At 50.2% G+C, this 20,116-nt stretch overlaps 1 protein-coding gene and 1 non-coding gene across 2 annotated transcripts in view; one reads left to right on the top strand and one right to left on the bottom strand.

Moving 5' to 3' along the window:
- Window positions 1-9,278: 9,278 nt before the first annotated feature.
- Window positions 9,279-20,116, bottom strand: part of C6H6orf132 (chromosome 6 C6orf132 homolog) — a 30,123-nt gene continuing 19,285 nt past the window's right edge. Inside the window, exons 3-5 of the mRNA XM_071613815.1 lie at window positions 13,948-14,023; window positions 9,345-12,353; window positions 9,279-9,283 (exon numbers count right to left, since the gene is read on the bottom strand). Coding sequence (XP_071469916.1) covers window positions 9,279-9,283; window positions 9,345-12,353; window positions 13,948-14,023 — 3,090 coding nt within the window. The remainder of the gene's footprint in view (window positions 9,284-9,344; window positions 12,354-13,947; window positions 14,024-20,116) is intronic.
- Trnaa-agc (transfer RNA alanine (anticodon AGC)) lies at window positions 15,097-15,172 on the top strand. The gene has a single exon. It is a non-coding gene; the product is annotated as a tRNA-Ala (tRNA).

Below are 20,116 nucleotides of genomic sequence, written 5' to 3'. Positions count from 1 at the left end.
CTACCACATCCTCCTGAATGGCTCAAAAAAGAAACAATGGAAAGAAATAGCAGGAGATAATCCTCTGCAGGGAAGAAAGGGAAGAGGGGTCAGGAGGCTCAGTGGGTGGCAGACAAGATTGAAGACACTCAGTTTTCAAGAATGAGAAGCCAGTGCTTCCCTTCTGACAGTAGCACTGGAAGAGATTCAAAATAGCACTTCTATTTAGTCCCCACTCTGCGCTTATGTCCCACCCTGTGCAGGGCACCAACTCTTTAACTTTAAAAACCAAACCTAGAATGTTAAGCTTTCCTCTTGAAGGAGGGCTCTCCAGGTGAAGCAGGGCAGAGAACAGGCTGGGTGTGGCTGGCTGCTGCCTCCCTGGCCTCCAGAGGTGAGGCTTCTTCTCGGTTCTCTGGCCCACCTTTGACAGGAGCTCCACTCTGAGGTCTTGTGTGAGTTGGAGTTGTCATCCCAGGATTGCTGTGCTTCTCTGGGAGTCAGGATTATATCAATTTCAGTGGTCAGGAAGAAATTAGAACTGGTGTTGATCAGTGTATCCAGGAGTTTCTGGATATTGCAAGATAGACAATGTTTTTTTCCTACAAAAAAAAAATTGCAATTGGATGTCTAAAAATCAGAGTGAGTTTTCAAAAGGATATATGAGAAATAAGGAATGAATTGCAGCAGAGAGACACGCTGGTGCAGAGCCCTTGACAAAGCTGAGCCAGGGCAGCAGATGTTGGAGGAAATCCGTGTGCCACACAAAAAGCCTGTGATCGTCCCTCAGGTCTCCTGGAGCAGGTGTCTGCCAATATACATGTGCTTCTGAAGCAGACCTGAGCAGGGTCTAGCTACAAAGTAGCTCCCTGCAAGCAGTTTTGTTAGACATCTCTCTGTGTGGACATAGCATTTTATTTATTTATTTAGATGTTGATGGATCTTTATTTTATTCATTTATTTACATACAGTGCTGAGAATCAAACCTAGTGCCTCACACATGCTAGGCAAGTGTGAGGATCCCTTGTCACCTACCACTGAGCCACAACCCCAGCCCTGGACATGGCATTTTTAAAAGAACTATTTGGACGGGCACAGTGGCACAGGCCTGTAATCCCAGCGGTTCGGTCGGGAGGCTGAGGCAGGAGGATCCTAAGTTCAAAACCAGTCCAAAGCAGGGCGCTAAGCAACTCAGTGAGACCTTGTCTCTAAATAAGATACAAAATAGGCCTGGGGATGTGGCTCAGTGGTCTAGTGCCCCTGAGTACTAGTACCAAATCCCCAGTACCAAAAAAAAAAAAAAAAAAAAAGAGGATGAGTAGTTATTAGTTTTGCTTCCACCTAAAATTTCCCCTCTATTTTTCTGAGCTCTTAATTACTTGAGTACTTTATAAAAAGCCTACAGCTGGGTGAATGAAGGGAGTTTTTGTTTTTTGTTTTTGTTGGTAGCAAAGTTAGACTATTAGTTTGAAGACACAGACTCTTTTTTTTTTTTTTTTTTTTGGCTTGTTTTTAAATTTTTTTCATTTTTGTATGACTATCTCTTTGTTTTCAGTCGTTAGTTTGTCATGATCTGAGGGAAAATATTACAGTAGTCTGAGAATCAGGGGAGAAGGAGTTTGTATATAATACCCATCTATGGTAGCCTAGAAAAATATGTAAATTTGCTGTTTCAAGACTCTGAACTACTTCCAGAAGAGGAATCTCATGCTGCATTTGTAATGCTTCCAGAGCATTACAGAGTGCAAATGTTTGGAAATGGGTCAGAAAAGGGTTAGAATATGCTAGGTTAAACCAGTTAGAATATGCTAGGTTAAGCACACACCTATAATCCCAGTGATTTGGGAGGCTGAAGCAGGAAGATCACAGGTTCAAGGCCAGCCTCAGCAATTAGTGACGCCCTAAGGAATTTAGCAAGAGTCTGCCTCAAAATAAAAAATAGAAAGGGCTGGGGTGTGGCTCAGTGATTAAGCACCCCCAGTTTGATCCCTGGTGCAAAAAAAAAAAAAAAATTTAGATGAGTGCTATGATATTACTTACACTAGATCCTTAAGTTGATGCTGCCTTTTATTTGGGTAAGTCTATGTTTTGTATGGAGTTTCCTGCTTTTGAGAGGAGCTGTACTAGGACATGATATGCTAAATGCTTGCAGTAATGAACCTGTGTGAGCAACGAAGAAGACCGTGTCTCCACTAGTGTGACAGCTGGAACACCAATGAAGTATGAAGGGTCAAAGCTTGCTCGGATGTCTCTTTTTCTTTTGAGTCTCATTTTGTTTTCTTGTGTTTCTGCTTTACTTTTTGGGGAAGAGACAGTTTACACAAAGGAAGATTCTTGCTCATGGATTTGATTCTAAGGGGCTGGGCCTCCCCGGGGAGGGTGATCTGTGGAGGATCCCGCTTCGCCTCCACAGAGAGTATGGGGCCTCCGTCTCTTACTGAAGGAGGTTTTGCTTTCTGTTTCATGCATCTCTTCTTAGATTGTGTCCCTTCACCCAACACAAACACTCCCCTGTCCTCTGAGTGGCCGCTAGGTCTGAGGCTCAGTGTCTTGTTGTTTGGTTCTCTCCAGCCTTGAAGATCCCTTGCCACCTGTCGACTTCCACTCATGTACCTGGTCTGGCCTGGATGCCACCTGGTCCATGAAGGCTCCTTCCAGCTTCATCCCAGGGCACGGGACTTTCTACCTTCCATTGTCCTTGCTCGGTTCTCCTTTGTGGGTTAGTGAATTCTGTTTCTGGGCCCCCTGCTGCATAATCTGCACCTGGGAATTAGGCATTGTTCCCAGTGAACACACAAGACCCGTGTTTTATACCATAAGTTGTACTCACTTTGTATATGATACTCATTACCCTCTCATCTGTGTTGTGGGATGGTATTTGGCTATGGACCAATGACCTCTGAGGCTAGCAGATCCCCAGTTAGAATGTATAGGTTAAAGCTTTTGAAAGTTATTTTTTTACTTATATTATAAGGGTTTAACCTGGTCTTCTTGTGCTATTTAGAAGTTCTGATTGGCAGCTTTAGATTTCTTCATTAAAAACCTCAATAAACTGGGATGGGGATATAGTCAGTTGGTAGAGTCCCTCTGTCACATGCACAAGGCCCTGGGTTCAATCCTCAGCAGCACAAAAAACAAACAAACAAAAAAACACCTCAATAAACTAAATTGGGGCAATCTTTCAATGATAAAGTTATTTTTCTGAAAAAGACTGTGAACTGTTCTACTTGGTTCTTATTGAAAAATTTTTGAATTAGTGTGTATACAAGTTATTGTCATTTCTTTATATTAATTCAGAAATTATCTGTCAAGTAAATAATAATTTTTCAATTTATAAATAAATAAAAAACAATATAGTGTTCACAAGTCCATGGGAGACATGGACTTTGCCCTTAAGGAACTTCAAAAGTGGCAATATTTGACTAAGTATAAACATGTATTCATTCAACAAACATACACTGAGTGCCTATTCATCTTAGGAGCTGTGCTAGATCCTGGAGCTTCTGTGATGAGTTATGCAGATTGTAAGCTTCTTGGAGAGACAGTAAAAAAACACCAGTGTTTGGGCGTGGGGTGGGTCAGTGGGGGTGCCCTTAACAGGAGCTACTGTGTCCCCACAGGTGAGGGATGTCTTCCATGAAGCCCAAGCAGTGAGGCAGAATGAGCACTTGGGGATAGTGGGGCCATCAATCTGGCTGCTCTGGTCTCAGAACTGTGCAAAGGAAATGGGAGAGGAATAATTCCTTTTGGAGAAGCTGGGTTTGGGTAGATGGCCAATGCAGATCCATCCTTGTGGACATGTCCAAGAAGCACTTCCAAAGTAGAAAGGTGACCCCTGGCAAGGTAAGAAGCTGGTTACAGTATTCTGAAGAAGCAGCTAGAGAAAAGGAAGGTGGAGATCTGGGGCTAGGAACTGAGATGCCGGGTGGAGGAAGGGGGGCTTTGTGGAAGGCAGGAGAGGAGGGGAGCAAGCTGTTCTGTGGAAACTCAGAACAATTCTTAAAGAGAGGAGGGAGTGGGGAGTGGCTCATCTGTGCCTCCAGGACACTGAGAATCCACAGAGGGGTCCTGGATTTCCCATGTAAATCAGGGAGCACACATAATGCATGTCTGGTTCACGCCCCTCCCCTTCCTGGCAAAAGCAGCCCAAGATCTAAAGCCAAGGCCGAGCAGGTCTGCAGCATCTGGCCTCCTGGGCCTGGCAGGGAGGTGGTGCAGGCTGTCTGCATGGTGTCAGCGGCCACCCTTCCCCCACCACTGACTAATGATGGGACGCCAGCATTTCCTTTGAGCTTCAGAGATGAAAGGGGCCACTGCTGCTGGGGGTAGGCAGGTGGGACAAGCAGGTCAGGGCAGGTCTGCCTAACAGCTCAGCAGAGCTGGCCTCTCCCTCACCCCTCCAGCTCCAAGTCACCTCTCCCCTACAGCTTTGCACAGAAAAGAGCCCGAGGCTGGCCTTCAGTGAGGGAGGACTCCCTCCTAGGCCTGGCCCTCGGGAAAGCAGAATTCAGCCTTTTCCAGAGAACAGGCCTCTTACACACTGCTGATGCCAAGACCCAGGCTTGGGACCAGCCCAGGGTTGCTTCTTTGGACCAGCATTGGCCTCACAAAAGAGGCCGGGTGCTGGCCACTGGGGTTGGAGCCACACCCAGGAGCAATGAGGAGATTTTGGAAATCAAGGCGTGGCCACCCTGACCCAGGAACCCCTGCTCCACCCATGTCCATCAACCATTTTTGGCACTGGAGTGGCTTTCCCCTGCTTGGCCCCTCCCCCACCCCTGCTCTGATAAGATGGCCAGTTTAGGGGGTAGCACAGCTGGGGGAAGGTGGATGTAGCTGGGGGGGGGGAGGGGGCTGGAATGAAGGACCCCAGCAGGGGCCCTTCTTCCTCTCCTGGCTCCATTGTCAACTCACTTCCCTTCTTGGAGTCCTCCTTTCCTGATCTAGGAAATGGAATCAGGAATGCACAGTACTGTGTATTTTAGAGGACTGTTGTGAGTAGGCGCAGGAAGGTTCCAACTTTCCCCACTGTCAGGTTCTGTAAATGCTGATGGTTGCTACCGTCTTATCAGGAGTTTTCAACTGTGACGTCCATAGAGCCCAGACATGGGGGCTCTGTGGCAAGCTTGACGTATAAGCAGCATGTGTGGGCATCTCTCTGGTGGATAGCTCTTGTCAGTTCTCAAAAAAGGGACCCAGCAGATTTAAGACACATGTCAAGATTCAGATGAGCCAGTGGAACCAAGGTCACACAGCTTGTAAGAGGCAGAACCAGGAGGTAGGATCCTTCCCTCCAACCTCCACCCCGGTTAAACACCATTTCTCCCTGTTGCCCATCCTGTGGCAAATGAGGGGAAAGAAATGCTCAGAGGGACCCAGGAGGGAGGGAACCAGATACAGAGCCCATGCCCTTACTCTTTATCACCAGGATGTGGGTGGGGGACAGTGAGGGACAGGAGAATGAGGAAGCCCAAAGGATAGGGAAGAGGCCTGGGAGTTCCTTCCAGGAAGCCCCACCTGCTAAATAAGTGAGCCATCCTGTTTCCCAACACCCACCCCATGCCAGGCCGAGGAGGAAGCACAGCTCTCTCTGTCACTGACCGCCTTGAGATAGCTTCCCTGGTTTTTAGTTTCTGGAAAATAAAAATTGGGGGCGGGGCTGGAGTTGTAGCTCAGTGGTAGAGCGCTTGCCAAGCATGCGCGAGGCACCGGGTTCGATCCTCAGCACCACATAAATGTAAAAGAAAGATATTGTGTCCACCCAAAACTAAAAAATAAATATTTAAAAAAATTGGGGGGGTGGGGAGGTGGGTAGTGGGTGAAAACAGCTCTGTGGAACACGCACGGCAGGAGAGGCTGGGGAAGATACCTTGCCAAAGCTCTTGGGAAACATGATGGGCCACACTCAATGTAAAGGAGCCCTAAGGTTTGGATCTGCAATATTCCCCGAAGGCCCATGTGATAGACGCCTGGTTCTCAGTGTGCCCCTACTGGACAGGTCTAGTGGGGGGCCTTCAAGTCACTGGAGGTGTGCCCTGAAGGGGCTAGTGGGATCCCACCCCGCTCTTCCTCTCTTACTTCCTGGCCACCATGTGAGTAGTTTGTTCCACTACATGCTCCTGTCATGATGTGCCACCATAGGCCCCAGGTCATGGAGCCAAGTGATCATGGACTGAGACAGTTAAAACTCTGCACTGAAATAAAGTTTTTTTCTCTCTATAAGTCGATCACCTCAGGTATTCATTACAATGACGGAAAGCTGACTCACACAGGCAGTCATCACCCAAAGATGCCAGGTATCAAAAAAAACTGAGTGCCAGGCCTGGGCTGGATGCTTTGCCTACATCAGTCTGCACGTCAGGACTTCAGGAGGCCTTCCTTCCCCACCCTGTTAGAGTCAACTCTCTCTTCTTCCCCGCCTTCTAGTTACTCTCTCACATGTCCTTTTCCTTTCCTCCCCACCACCTGTCCTAATTTTGGATGTTTCTGTGTGTTCTTTTTCTTCTCCGCCACTTGATGATGTTCTTTCCTAGGAACCATGGCAGTGTGTTGATGGCTGTATATCCATGCAAACAGTGCCGGGCATTTAGCAGTTACCCAAATATTTGTTAAATGGATGCATGGCTGTCTGTAATCCTCACAATAGCTTTATGGGATAGTTATTGTTATCATGCATGAAAGAAGAAATCAGAGACGTGTTTAAGCACATAGCTGTTATCACCAGATTTTTGCTCTGCTCCTTCCCCCGAGGGATCTAGAGAACAAGAAAACCTAAGGGTCAGAAGAGTAATGGCTCACTGGTTCAGATGGTACCCAGTGCTGCGTGATTCCCAGATCAGTCCGCCCAACATCCCGCCACACCCAGTGACTCTGAGTCAGCAATCCACAGCCACAGAGCTGGAGGCCAATCCAAACTGGCCTGTTTATTTCCCAAGCCAACTAAGACCAAGCCCTTCTCCACCCACCCCAGAGCAGTCTACAGCTGGGAGTCCACACCCTACTCCTCAAGCCTTAATGTAGCAGATAAATTAGTGAATGAACTCTTTTATAAAACATTGTGTAGAGGAAATACATACATATTTATAGAGCCAGTGCTGGTATTGGGATGGGATTTGTTGCCTGAACACAGGTAACCAGAACTTAGAGTGGCTGGCCTTAGTCACCTGGGTGCCCACCTTCCTTGCACTTTCTTTCCTTGAAGTGACTGACTGCTGTTGCTGCAACCCAGTACCTCAGCTAGTAACCATAGATCAAAAGAGTCAACTCCCAAAGGGAGCTGCTTTCTGGCGGCCCCCTACTGGCCTGCTCATATGAGGTGGGTCACTCCCCTGCCCTCCTTCTTACTTAGAAAGGCAGCCTTGGCCTGGTCCCAGGTATTCAGCTGAACTTGACCTGAAGATAGGAATTTTTTAAAAAATACAAGGGGCCTAATTCATGGAAACAGGCATAAACCTGGACTGCCCAGGCAAAGGACCAATTCTTACCCTATTGTAGTTTCACCTGCTCTGGACTGGCCCAGTCTTACCGCTCTTAATGTTTTGAAACCTATTTCCCCATCAACAATAAACTTCTCTTGAGTTTCTACTCTCCAAGGCCTTCCAGAGTCTTCACTACACATTTTAAGGCATCAATGATATTGGTGACGTATTGGGGTTAGAACTAATGCCCCCTCCGAATCCCATATGAAACCAGGCCATGTAGGACCTCTGGTGTTGAATCCTGGATCTTTTGGCTCCTTGGGCATGCTCCCCCAAATCAGGGATGCATGAGTCTGAATTTAAAAAAATCAAGACGTGATCCTGTCAACTGCCGAGTCTTTTCTCTGTGGGTCTCCCTGTAGCTAAGGGCCAGGGTCAAGGAGAAATTAACCTGTCTGTGGCCTTGGTCAATGCAAAAGGCTTCTATTCCATCACCTTCTCCATATGTTGTGCATGCATAGTATTGGTCTGCCTCCGTGCAGCTAGGAACCCCAGGTATGGCCTCTTGGTGGCAACAGGTGGAGGCTAAAGAGATCTACCTATAGTGACCTGCACCCACCCCAACAGGGATGGTCCTCAGCCCTTTGTGAGGCATCCCATGAGTAAGCACCCATCCTTTGCTTCTAGAACCTGTTTCATAGGCCATGCTTGTAAAACTGCTTTAAATAAATCTTGCTAAAGTAGATAGTACCAGATAACGGAAACTCAGCGCTCAGGCCCTGAACGTTCTCCTCTCCTCTCCCTTTGCCCCTCCCCCCCCCCATCTGCATACAGTTCATAGCAGCTCTGGTGCTCTGGGAAAACAGAAGCCCACTCAGTCTTCCTTAGGCCACTGCTTCTCGCTCATTTGTTCGAGGGTCCTCAGGGAGCCAGACTCGTCCATGTCTGAGTGAGGCTAATACCTGCTGCAACCCTCCCACCCGCCACAGAAACAAGTGCGCAGATCCAACCCCTTGGAGTAGAGCTGAAAGAATTCCGGGCTCAGGATGTGGCTTTGCGGTGAGCTCCTGAGTAGGCATAGGAGATGGGATGACGGGTTCCAGGCCTCACGGTGAATGTATTGATGGGGCTTCCATAATGGGAGGTGTTGTGAGGAGATCTGGGGGAGAGCAAGAGAGCAGTGAGGTTTGTATCTGCCAACACCCTGCTTACCTTCCCTAGGGCAAGAGACCCAAGGGACCTCAGGGCGGGATCCCCAGTCCACCAGACACAGGGCTTTCCTTTCTTTCTGGGTCCTGGCCAGGGAACATGCCTAATACCACTCAACTCAGAGCCCTTCACTCCTAGCCTGGGGTCTGGGTACATTTCGTGTTATTGGGAAATCCCTCCAGCCAAGGACACTCAGATCTTCCCCATGCGACATTTAACCTGTAGCCCCGGGAGTGGGGGACAGAAGGGAACCCATGGAGAGCGAACAAGAGCAACAAGGGGGCAGGTAAGGAAAGGCCCGCACCGCCCCCTCCCAGGTTAGGAAGCCTCTCTTCCCTTTCTCTGCCGTGGCCTGGTCAGCAACTCTGGTCCAAAGGCAGTGCCTCCATGGACATCACCTGGCTTCCCACCCCGGGCTACCTCCATTAGCCGATCCCCAAGCTCACCTGCCGGTAGCAGGGACGAAGCTGTAGTCTGCGCCTCCGCTGCCTCCGCCACCCGGCGCTTTGTACTTGGCCTCCGCGGCGCCCCGGGCAGCGCCCTCCTGGGACAGCCTGCGCGCGTGCAAGCCGCCGGGGGGCGCGCGACCCGCGGAGTTGACGCGCCGCATCTCCGGGCCTCCGGGCGCCCCGAAGGGCCCTCCGGGCGCCGGTCCGAAGCAGTTGGGAGTGCTCAGGCTGCGGCCGGGGGCGCCACGGGGCAGCCCGGGGTTGCGGGGAGGCTCCCCGACGTACAAGCGCTTCTTGATGAGCGAACGGCCCCCGCCCGAAAAGCGCTCCAGGCCCCCGGCCCCGGAGTAGAACGCACCGGGAAAGCGCGAGAAGCCACGAGCCGGCGGGGCCGCAGGGCCCGCGTCCAGGGGCTGCCCCAAGTCTGAAAAGTTGTTCCGTTTTGGGAACCCCCGGCAGCCCACGTACTGGACGGCCGGGGCCGGAGCCGGGGCCGGGGGCTCGGGGTCATTGCTGAACTCTGGCGGCGGTGGGATGACCTCAAAGCTGAATTCCGTTTCCTCTTCCTCGTCCTTCCTCCTGTAGGAAGGAGAGGGTGGAGAGGAGGAGGACTTGGGCAGCATGCGGCCATGGGAGAGGTTGGAGAGAGCTGGTCTTTCCCAGGCCACAGGGACTCGGGGCTCTGCCTTGGTCCACATGGGACGATGGATTGGCTCTTGGTCTCTTCCCTGCGGGGGCTTCCATTGACTGGGTGCCATGGGCGGCGCAGCCGAGGTCAGCTGGGAGTCCTTCTCAGCGTCCTTGGGTAACTTGGGAACCACAGTAAAGGAGTTGGGCCGGCCATCGCTGTAGAAGATGCTGTCGGAGCTAGCCTCAGGATGGCTCCTGTGGCCCTGGAGACTCCCAGGCAGGGAAGACCGCCCCAGGGCTGCCCCTCCAGACCTCCCCTTCTGTGCTCTCTGCCTGGCTGCCAAGAGCAGGGCCATGGGGGAGCCCTGTTCCACCACTTCCCCAGTCACTGGGTGTCTGAGGAATTGGTCAGCAGGCTGGGCTGGGGCAGGGGGTTTGACTGGCAGGCCCTGGGGCTCCTTCTCTTCTGACTCTGCTGCCCCTCCTCTGGCCAGTGTAGGCATCACCACAGCAACCTCACGGCTAGGGCTGTTTTGGTTGCGATGGGGCTTGTAGAGAAATGGCACTTCTTCTGGGTTAGGGGACATCTTTGGTAGGAGGGCTGGAGAAGAGGGGGCTTCTGGTATGGGCAGCCTATTGGCCTCTGATGTGGGCTCCTTGGCTTCTGGCTGGGAGGATACTATACTCTCTTGAGATTCTGTCTTCTGCTGCTGCCCTACAGGGATGAGGTCCTTTTCTGCCATCAGTTGGGATGACCTAATGGGCAGAGTTGTGGCTGCAGATGATATGGCCGGCTCAGGTGTGGCCTTGGGTGGTGTGGCTGGCTCAGGTGTGGTCAGCCCAGGTGTGGCCTTGGGTGGTGTGGCTGGCTCAGGTGTGGTCAGCCCAGGTGTGGCCTTGGGTGGTGTGACTGGTTCAGGTGTGATCAACCCAGATGTGGCCTTGGGTGGTGTGGCTGGTTCAGGTGTGGCCTTGGGTGGTGTGGCTGGTTCAGGTGTGGTCAGCCCAGATGTGGCCTTGGGAGGTGTGGCTGGCCCAGGTGTGGCCTTGGGTGGTGTGGCTGGCCCAGATGTGGCCTTGGGTGGTGTGGCTGGCCCAGGTGTGGCCTTGGGTGGTGTGGCCTGCACAGGTGTGTCTTTGGATTGGAGTGATGTGGCTGGAAGAGGCATGGTAGGTAGAGCTGGTGGATTCTTGGGTACAGGCTTGGAGAATTTGCCATTAACAGTCCCATTTTCAAAAATTCTTCCCCCTTCCAGCCGAGGTTTAGGTGGTAGAGACCCGATGCTGGGCTTGGTCTCCTTGTCTGCAGCTGAGGCCAGCCTGGCCTCCAGCTCATTCCGGATTTGCCGAACACTGGGGGTTGGTGCATCTTGGGGGATGTAGTCCACTGGGGGTAGGGGCACACTGCTGCTAGAGGGACTCTTCTCAGGAGCGCCTGGTGGGGGTTTCTCTGGCAGGCTGGTGGGGGCTGCCTCCTCTAGCTGACTGAGGCCCTTCTTGCCCTCTTTGTCCTGAGAGGCCACATTGGGGCCTGGCCTGTGACTCCTGGAGCCACAGAGATAGGCTGCCAGCTCACTCCGCAGCTTTTCCATCTGGCTGGGATCCCGCCAGTCCACAGGTTCTGAAGAGGAGGTGTCCTGCGGGCTGGGGGGTCTGGGCTTGGGTTTGAGAGCAGGTGAGCTGGATTTAGGGCTTTTGGTAAACCTGAAAGGTGGAGGGGCTGCCTGCCCAGCAGAAGGCAAAGGAGAAGCCCCCGGAGGAAGGGGAGGTGCAGGGGGAGGGAGGGGGGGCGCAGGAGGGGGGAGGGGAGGGGCGGGGGGTGGAGTCCCTGCTTGTTCCTTGGTTGCTGGCTGGCTGAGCCTTGGGCTGTCTGGCGCTGGTGCCTCTGCCCTGGGCTCCTTGGGGTGGTCTGGCTCAGGGACTCTGTCTGCATAGACCTGGGAGGCGGGACGAATGTGGAAGCTAGGAGGCAGTGGAAAGCGGCTGGGAGCCTTCTTGGTAGCCCCTTCTTCCTCTGGGGGAGCCCCTTGTGCTTCCTGAATTGGGATAGATGAGGTCCTGACTGGGGTTGGGGGAGGCACTTTGAATGAACGGGGGAAGGTGAGATGAGGCTCTGGGTTAGGTCCCATTTGGCTCCCTTTTAGCTCAGTAGGGCTCCTGGGGGGACTGGTTCTAGGGGCCTCTGACTGCCTGCCATTCAGTGCTACCTCTGATTTCCACTTGGTGACACCCCCAGGGGGAAAGTGATGAGTCCCCATCACATGAGGAGACACTGGAGCTGGGGGTGCTGGGGCTGGCAAGGAGGGTGGCGGAGGGGCTAGAAAGGCCAGTGGCGGGGCAGGGGGAATGAAGTCAGGAGGGGTGGGAGTGGAGGGCGGGGAGAGAGCGGGAGGGGGGGATAGGGTGTCCAGTACTGGAGGTGGAGGTGGGGCCGTGCTGGGTGGGGGTGGGGGTTGGGATTCCTGCAGCAGAGGAGGTGGTAGGGGAGCTGTGAAAGGTGGAGGCAGTGGTGGGGCCTCCACTGGAGGTTGTGAAATGTCCTGGGGTGGCCCCGGGGCTGGGCCTGGGGGAGGTGGGGGGATGAGTAGATTAAGGCCATAGTGCTCAGGCCTCAGGTCACCCACAGAGCTGTACAGTCGGAGGTTGCCATTGACCAGTGAGCTGGTACCTGAAAGAAGGGAGAGGCAGAGATGCAGAGGGGACCTGGAGCGGCCTGTGCACACAGGGCTGAGGGTCAGAGAGAAGCACTGGCCCTTCTCAGCCTTTTCCTCCTGAACATCAAGCGATGGAGCAGCAAAATCTCTTGTTTCCTAGCCTCCTGGGAGTGGACCCCCAGAGGCCCTCACCAGGCCTGAACCCCCTCTAGCACTTACACTAAGTAAATTCCTATAAATTCATGCAGAGAGCTTACCATGGTACCCTAGGAGGCACTTCATAAATGGTAACCACTACTGCATCTTTGCTTAACTTTTCAGCTTAAAACAGGGCACATGAGACAGAGATAGGAAGCCGTGGGGCAGGGGCAGGGGCAGGGGCAGGGGCAGGGGAGGAAGGTTTTGAGAAAGACCCTTGGGAGGGAGACATATGCATGAATAAATAACTCCTGCCTCTAAAAACCCTGAGTCCACCAAGAACCCCACAGAGAACTTGTGGAGCAGAGTTTGGACTGCTGGATGGAACAGGGGTGACCTGGGCAACCTAGGCTCCCCAGAGTCTACCTCCCTCTTAGGGACAACTGTCCTCTGTGTCCCTCCTCTCAGTGCCCTGCACAGTATGGCAAACCTGGGGAAGGCACAGCTCTGAAGGGCTCCTCCCAGTTGTCTTGACTTCAAACAATAAAAAGACCAAGAGTGGGGGAGGGAGAAGCTCACATTCACAAAGCCCCCAGGTGTCTAGCTCTGAGTTAAGAGCTGAGATAGAGCAGTAAACAACAAAACAAAACAAAAACACAAAATACCCGTGATTCTCCTGGGGCTTATACTTTAAAGGGACAAGGGGACAGGCAGTGAACACAATCAATACATCCATAAGTTATGACCACATCAGATGTTGAATGTATTGGGTAAAAAAAACAGGGAGAGGCTGAGGGTGCGGTTTAAAATGGTCAGGCAAGGTCTCCAAGAGCCTGTGACCTTGGAGCACAGGGAGGGACAGCCCTGCAGGGGTCGCTGGTGCTCTCTATGCAGAGGGCACAGCAGAGCAAAGCCCCCCAGGTGGTAATATGCTTGGGGTTCTTAAGTGCCCAGGGGCAGTGTGGGAGGGGAAAGAGCAGGTGATGAGCCAAACCCAGCAGTCCTCTGAGTGACACTGGAAGTCACTGGCAGGTTGTCAGCACAGTGTGACTTCCATGCCATCCAACACTTAATTTACTCCTCCAGGGCTGGCACTGTTGCCCATCGTTCCTTGGGAGCTACAGAGGTGCAAGAGGCTGTCTTGCCCAAGGAGGCAAAGGGAATATGGGGGAGCTGGGGTTCCAAGCCAGGTTCACTGGATGCCAGAATACTTCCTACCATTTCACAGCTCTCTGATTCCTTCTGCAGCCCAGTTCTGTCACTATCCCTTTCCCCTCCTCCTCCGGTAGCCTTGGCCAACCCTGGCTCTCCTCAGCTCCCCGCTGCTCCCACCCATCACAACCATGGCCAAGAGGCCTAAGGGCTCTGGCTGTGCCACCAGCTGGAGAGGTGGGTCAGATACTTGGCTTTGGGGCTCAGGGTCCAAGAAGGAAGAAAGATGCTGAAAACCCAAACCCAGAGCCTTCTTACCTGTCACCTCTTTGTCTGCAAAGTCTTCTGGGACAGAAGGGGTGGGCACAGCCAGCCCATGGCTCTCCTGGGCATTCTGAAAGGAACCAGAGAGGTCAGGAGACAGGGAAAGATGGACAGGCAATTCTCAAGTCACTCTGCAAGGCCATCTTACTACTTGAAAATCTGCAGTGACGATGTGGTTGTGGTTGTACCACCTTGTACATACATTAAAAAGAATGAATTTAAACAGGTAAATCTGGTGGTATAGTCAATTCTTTTATTTATTTATTTAGGTACTAGGGATTGAACCCAGGGATACTTTACTACAGAACCACACCCTCAGTCCTTTTATTTTTTTATTTTGAGATATGGTCTCCCTAAATTGCTGAGGATGGCCTCAAGCTTGCGACCCTCCTGCCTCAGTCTCCCAGTTGTTGAGATTACAGATGTGTGCCACGATGCCCTGCAATTTTCGTTAGCGGTGACAGTTACATTCTATAAAGTTGCAGCCAACACAATATTGAATATGGAATCACTATTCCTGAGGAAATACAGGGTTAGGTTTCCGTGAACCTCTAGTTACAACTTTTTGTCAACTGATCAATACATAACTTTGCTTTGTGGGCTTCTGATTAAAGACATTTAATATATATTGTTGATTTAATATATACTGTTGAGCTGGGTGGTACACACCTGTAATCCCAGTGGCTCTGGAGGCTGACACAGGAGGATCACAAGTTCAAAGCCAGCTTCAGCAATTTAGCCAAGGCCCTAAGCAACTCAGTGAGATCCTGTCTCAAAAACAAACCAAAAAAAAAAAAAAAAAACCCCAAAACAAAAAAGGGCTGGGGATGTGGCTCAGTGGTTAAGTGCCCCTCAGTTCAATCCCTGGTACCCCCCCCCCCCAAAAAAAAAAAGGTGCACTACACTTGAAGGCTTTTTTTTTTTTTTAAGAGAGAGAGAGAGAGAATTTTAATATTTATTTTTTAGTTTTTCGGTGGACACAATATCTTTGATTGTATGTGGTGCTCAGGATCGAACCCGGGCCACACGCATGCCAGGCGAGCGTGCTACCGCTTGAGCCACATCCCCAGCCCAACTTGAAGGCATTTTAAACCACTAAGTCACACACACACACAAAGCATAGAAATATGAAAAAACATGGGGGCTGGGGCAATAGCTCAGTTGGTAGAGTGTTTGCCTAGCATGCACAAAGCCCTGGGTTCGATCCCCAGCACCAACAAAAAACAAAAACCACTAATCCCAGAAATATGAAAAAACATAAGCACTAAATAGAAAAGGACACCTGTTTACATAATGACAGCTGAAACAAGAAGGCAAGTGTCCTCTTGTTTGAGCTCAGCTGGGAACATGTACATTGGGCCACTCAAAATTTTTACCACTCTGTGTGTGTCTGAGAATGACCCTAGGAGCTATGTCTGTGTCAATTCTGGGGTTACAATTAAATTTGAGCCACCAGGAAAATTTGCAAATAAAATAGTGAGGGTCAACTGTATATGAATTAAATCTCAAAGAAAAACAAGAGAAAATAGAATCTGCAGTGATTCCCCATGGATATCCACAGGTTAAAAGCTAAAGCCCTCAGCCTGACCTCTTGTTTACTCTTAGTTTTCATTAGGTATTTACAGAAAAATAAATAAGAAGGTGGCAAACTGGCACCCTGCAGCACCACGGATGCCCTTCTGATCTCTAAACGTAACAGAGCGTAGCAGACTATTTTGCATTCTGGTTTTTTTTCCAAACACACATTTCCATATGTCAACAAAGTCCACACACCTGTCATTTTGAAGAGCTGGAGGGCATTTTATGGTAGCTTTCAAGGTTCTCAATGACCTAGCCTCCTGTTTCCCAGCCGACTTTTCTTTTCCATTCACCCATCACACCCATCTCACATTCTAGCCAGATTGACTTCCGCCCCGCCGCCCTCCAGAACTGTACCCTAGAGTCCACATTCATCCTGGAGACCTACTCACTGCCTCTACTTCTATTTCTTTCTTTCTTTTCTCTCTCTCTTTTTTTTTTTTTTTGATACTGGGGATTGAACCCAGGGGCACTTAACCACTGAACCACATCCCCAGCCCTTCCTACTTTTTATTTTCAGACAGGGTCTCACTAAGTTGCTGAAGCTAGCCTCAAACTTGTGATCCTCCTACCTCAGCTTCCTGAGTCTCTGGAATTACAGGCGTGTGCCACCCTTCCTAGGCCTCACATCTACTTATAATAAAAACAACAACAACAATAATAATAATTGCTACTTGCACTATGTTCTAAACATACTGTCTCTAACCTATGAAAAAGATACTATATTTACCAGTTGAGGAACCTGAGCCATAGAAATGGTTTTTTGGGGGGGAGTTGGGGAGTACCAGGGATTGAATTCAGGGGCACTTGATCACTGAACCACATCCCCAGCCTTATTTCGTATTTTATTAGAGATAAGGTCTCACTGAGTTGTTAGCACCTCGCTAAATTGCTGAGTCTGGCTTTGAACTCATAATCCTCCTGCCTCTGCCTCCTGAGCCACTGAGATTATAGGTGTGCACCACTGGGCTCAGCTGAAGTGTTTAGGAAGCTGCCTAAAGTCACACAACCAGTATAATCAAACCCAGGTCTGGAGTTCCCACTCCTTGGTGTTTTGTCTCTCTTAAAATCTCTCGTCCTTCAGGGACTAGCTGAGCCTCTCTGGGGTTTTGGTACAGGGAAGAGCACTGGCCTTGGAGCCAACTGGTCTGGATTTGAATCTTAGCTACTGGGCTGTGTGAGTTACTTGAGCTTTTTGTCTGCATTTTCCCATCTTTGAAATGGTGAAAAGAATAAAATGCGCCCATTCTAGGGAAGTCATGATGACTAAGTGATGAGAAGCACATCGCTTTTGGCAGATCATAAAAGCTCAATAAAGGCTAGCTGCTGTTGTGGTTAAAAAGGAGCTGTCTGGGGCTAGGGATGTGGCTCAAGTGGTAGAGCGCTTGCCAAGCATGCGTGAGACACTGGGTTCGATTCTCAGCACCACATAAAAACAAACTAAAGATGTTGTGTCCACCAAAAAAAAAGGAGCAGTCTGCTGTCTACACCCATCTACACTGACAAGACCCAAAGGAGTACTCAGCTTTGCCCTCTAGGAGCCCACGGCCCCATGCATTGAGACCCTGTGTTACTAAGTGCGCCTTCTTGGAATTACTCTTTGATAATTTGGGAGCAGCCTCTCCTAAGAAGCTTGTCAGAGCAAGTCAGGTGGAGATCTGGGCTTTAGGTCCCACCTCATCCATGAGGGGTCTCAGTCCACACCAACCACCTCACCACAGTCTCAGCCATCTGACTCCTGGAGAAGGTCCCAAAGCCAGCCTCATGCCTTCAGGAGCTCCCAGCCCGTTCTTCCCTCTCACAACCCCATGAGTTCACTGAGCAGCAGCTTCCATTGGTGTGTGTTCCGGGAAGGCAAGTGCAAACGCATCTGAATCTTGGTCCCAGAAAAATAGATTATGAAGGTTAATCTCCCACTTGCTGGTCACCGGGGAACCAAGCAGCTGGTATTGAGTGCACTGGCCTGACATTTTCAGCATGCAATGTGCAGATAGGGACAGCACTGATCCCTGTGGGTGCCGAATGTCCTACCCTCCTCCTTGAGCTGAGAATGAGGTGAAGCCTCAGTAAGAACAGAACTTGGGCCAGGCATGGTGGCACATGCCTGTAGTCCCAGGGATTTGGGAGGCTAAGGCAAGACCATTCAAGTTTGAGGCCAGTCTGGACAACTTAGTGAGACCCTGTCTCAAAATGAAACGGTCTGGGTAGTAGCCCAGTAGCTCAGTGGTAGAGCACCCAAGGGTTCAATGCCCAGTGTCACAGGAAAAGAAGAAGGAGAAGGAGGAGGAGGAGGAGGTGGAGGAGGAGGAAGAAAAGGAGGAGGAGGAGGAGGAGGAAGAAAAGGAGGAGGAAGAGGAGGAGGAGGGGAGGAGGAGGAGGAGAAAGAAAAGGAGGAGGAGGAGGAAGAGGAAGAGGAGGAGGAGGAAAGAAGACTTTCGGGTTACACTTCCACGCTAGGTCCAGAATCTGAATTGGATTCTGGAATTGAGGGAGGACTATGCTATGAAGGGCGTTAGGGGGACAATTGGGAATAACCCAATACAAAAAGCACATTGTATCAACACCAAGTTCCTGCAGATTGCAGAGATCTGCTCTGTTCTTAGGTAATGCATGCCCAGGTACTTAGGAATAAAGGGACACAGGTCTCAATGTACACTTCCATGGTTCAGGAAGAAACTATATCATAAACATAGAGATAGCCAGCTCTCATTTCTACTCCTACTGGGTGCCTCTCCCTCCCTGCCTCCCTCCCTATCTGTCTATCTATGTAAAGGGAAGAAGGGAACAGAAAGCAAATGTGCAACATCTGGTGAGTCTGGGAGAAGGCTCCAGAGAGTTCTTTGCAACATTCCTCTAACTTTTTTGCACATCAAGATTAGTTAAAAAGAAAAAGTTGGGGCTAGGATTGTGGCTCAGTGGTAGAGCACTTGCCTCTTATGGGTGAGGCACTGGGTTTAATCCTCAGCACCACATAAAAACAAACAAATAAATAAATAAAATTAATAAAAGAAAAAGTTATGTACTTAATGCTACTGAGTTATACACGCTTCCCTCCCTTGTTCTTTCTTTCTTTTTAAATTTTGTGGCACTGGGCATTGAATCACTGAGCTATATCCCCAAGCCCTCTTTTCTTTCCTCCTCCTCCTCCTCCTCCTCCTCCTCCTTCTTCTTTCTCTCTCTCTCTCTCTCTCTCTCTCTCTCTCTCTCTCTCTCTCTCTCTGACAGGGTTGTGCTAAGTTGTGGAGACTGGCCTCAAACTTGAATCCTCCTGCCTCAGACTCCCAAATAGCTGGGGTCAAGGTGTGCACCACTGTGCTTAGAGAGTTATACACTTTCAAATGATTAAAATGGTGAATTTTACAATATGTGTATCTTATAATTTAAAAAAAACAATTAAGCAAAGCAAACAAAAGACGAGAACAACAAAAATATGAGACCATCCAAAGCAAAACACTGGGGGAGACTTAGAATCTATGCATTCACTAGAGGTTTTAGAGGTGCTGGGTGGATGAGTAGTTTTAACCCCCCCCAGATGATTGGCCTACCTGCCTTCCCATCCTCTGACAGCTCTACAGTCCCCTTGGGGTTTATTTCCACTTCTCAGGCTCTGCTCTTGCTCTTATTGTCTAGGCTGCTCTTCTCTATCTGGCAAACTCCTAGGTATCTATCTTTCCTTCCTTCTTTCCATCCTTGGTACCAGGGATTGAACCCAGAGGCCCCATACCACTGAGTCACATCCCCAGCCCATTTTATTTTTTATTTTGAGACAGGATCTTGCCTAGTTCCTTAGGGCCTTGCTAGGTTGCTGAGGCTGGTCTTGAACTTGTCATCCTCCTGCCTCGGCCTCCCAAGTCACTGGATTACAGGTGTGCACCACTGTGCCCAGCCTAGTTATCTTTTAAACCCCAGATTAAATGCTCCTCTGCCATGATGTCCTTGGCAACCCTAGCCCAAGTTAGTTTCTCTTCCCTTTGAGCTCTTAAGGCCCTGTATGCATTACTATTTCAACTCGATGTTAGGTTCTTATTAAATACAAGGCACAGTTCCAAGTACCTCACATGTAGCAACCCAGTTAGTCTTCATAGTAACCCTGTGAAAGGTTATTGTTTTTATTTTATAGATGAGGAAACTGAAAGCACAGAGAGGGTAAGTACACTGACCAAGGTCACACAGATAGCAAGTGACAGAGCCAACAACAGGACCTCAGAGTCCCCCTCTTTGCCACTACTATAGTATAACTGAGCAAATACTGTACATGACTGTGGTCTGCTGTCCAGCACAGCCTACTTGAGGCTCAGGTGACAGCTGAATCTTTGAATGTGCTGAGTCTTTGGCACAGACTGGACAATTCAATAATTGTTTGTTGAATGGGTAAATTCCTGGGTGGGTAAATGAGTGGTAGAAAGATACAGGACAGACAGAAAGCATCTTCTGGTGCCATCTCGGGCACCAGTGAACTGAAAGCAAAGTCAAATCTCCTTTTAGGCCCCAGTTTTCTGGTTCTTCTGTAAACACATGGCAAGGATTACTTCGACCGTGTGTCCCGTCTGTGACTTGCTCACCTGTATTGTGTAGGTGGTGACCT

This window comes from Marmota flaviventris, chromosome 6 (genome assembly GCF_047511675.1).
Source record: "Marmota flaviventris isolate mMarFla1 chromosome 6, mMarFla1.hap1, whole genome shotgun sequence".
Classification (NCBI taxonomy): domain Eukaryota; kingdom Metazoa; phylum Chordata; class Mammalia; order Rodentia; family Sciuridae; genus Marmota; species Marmota flaviventris.
Note: the sequence above shows the minus strand (reverse complement) of the source record. Positions and strands in the feature narration are given on the sequence as shown.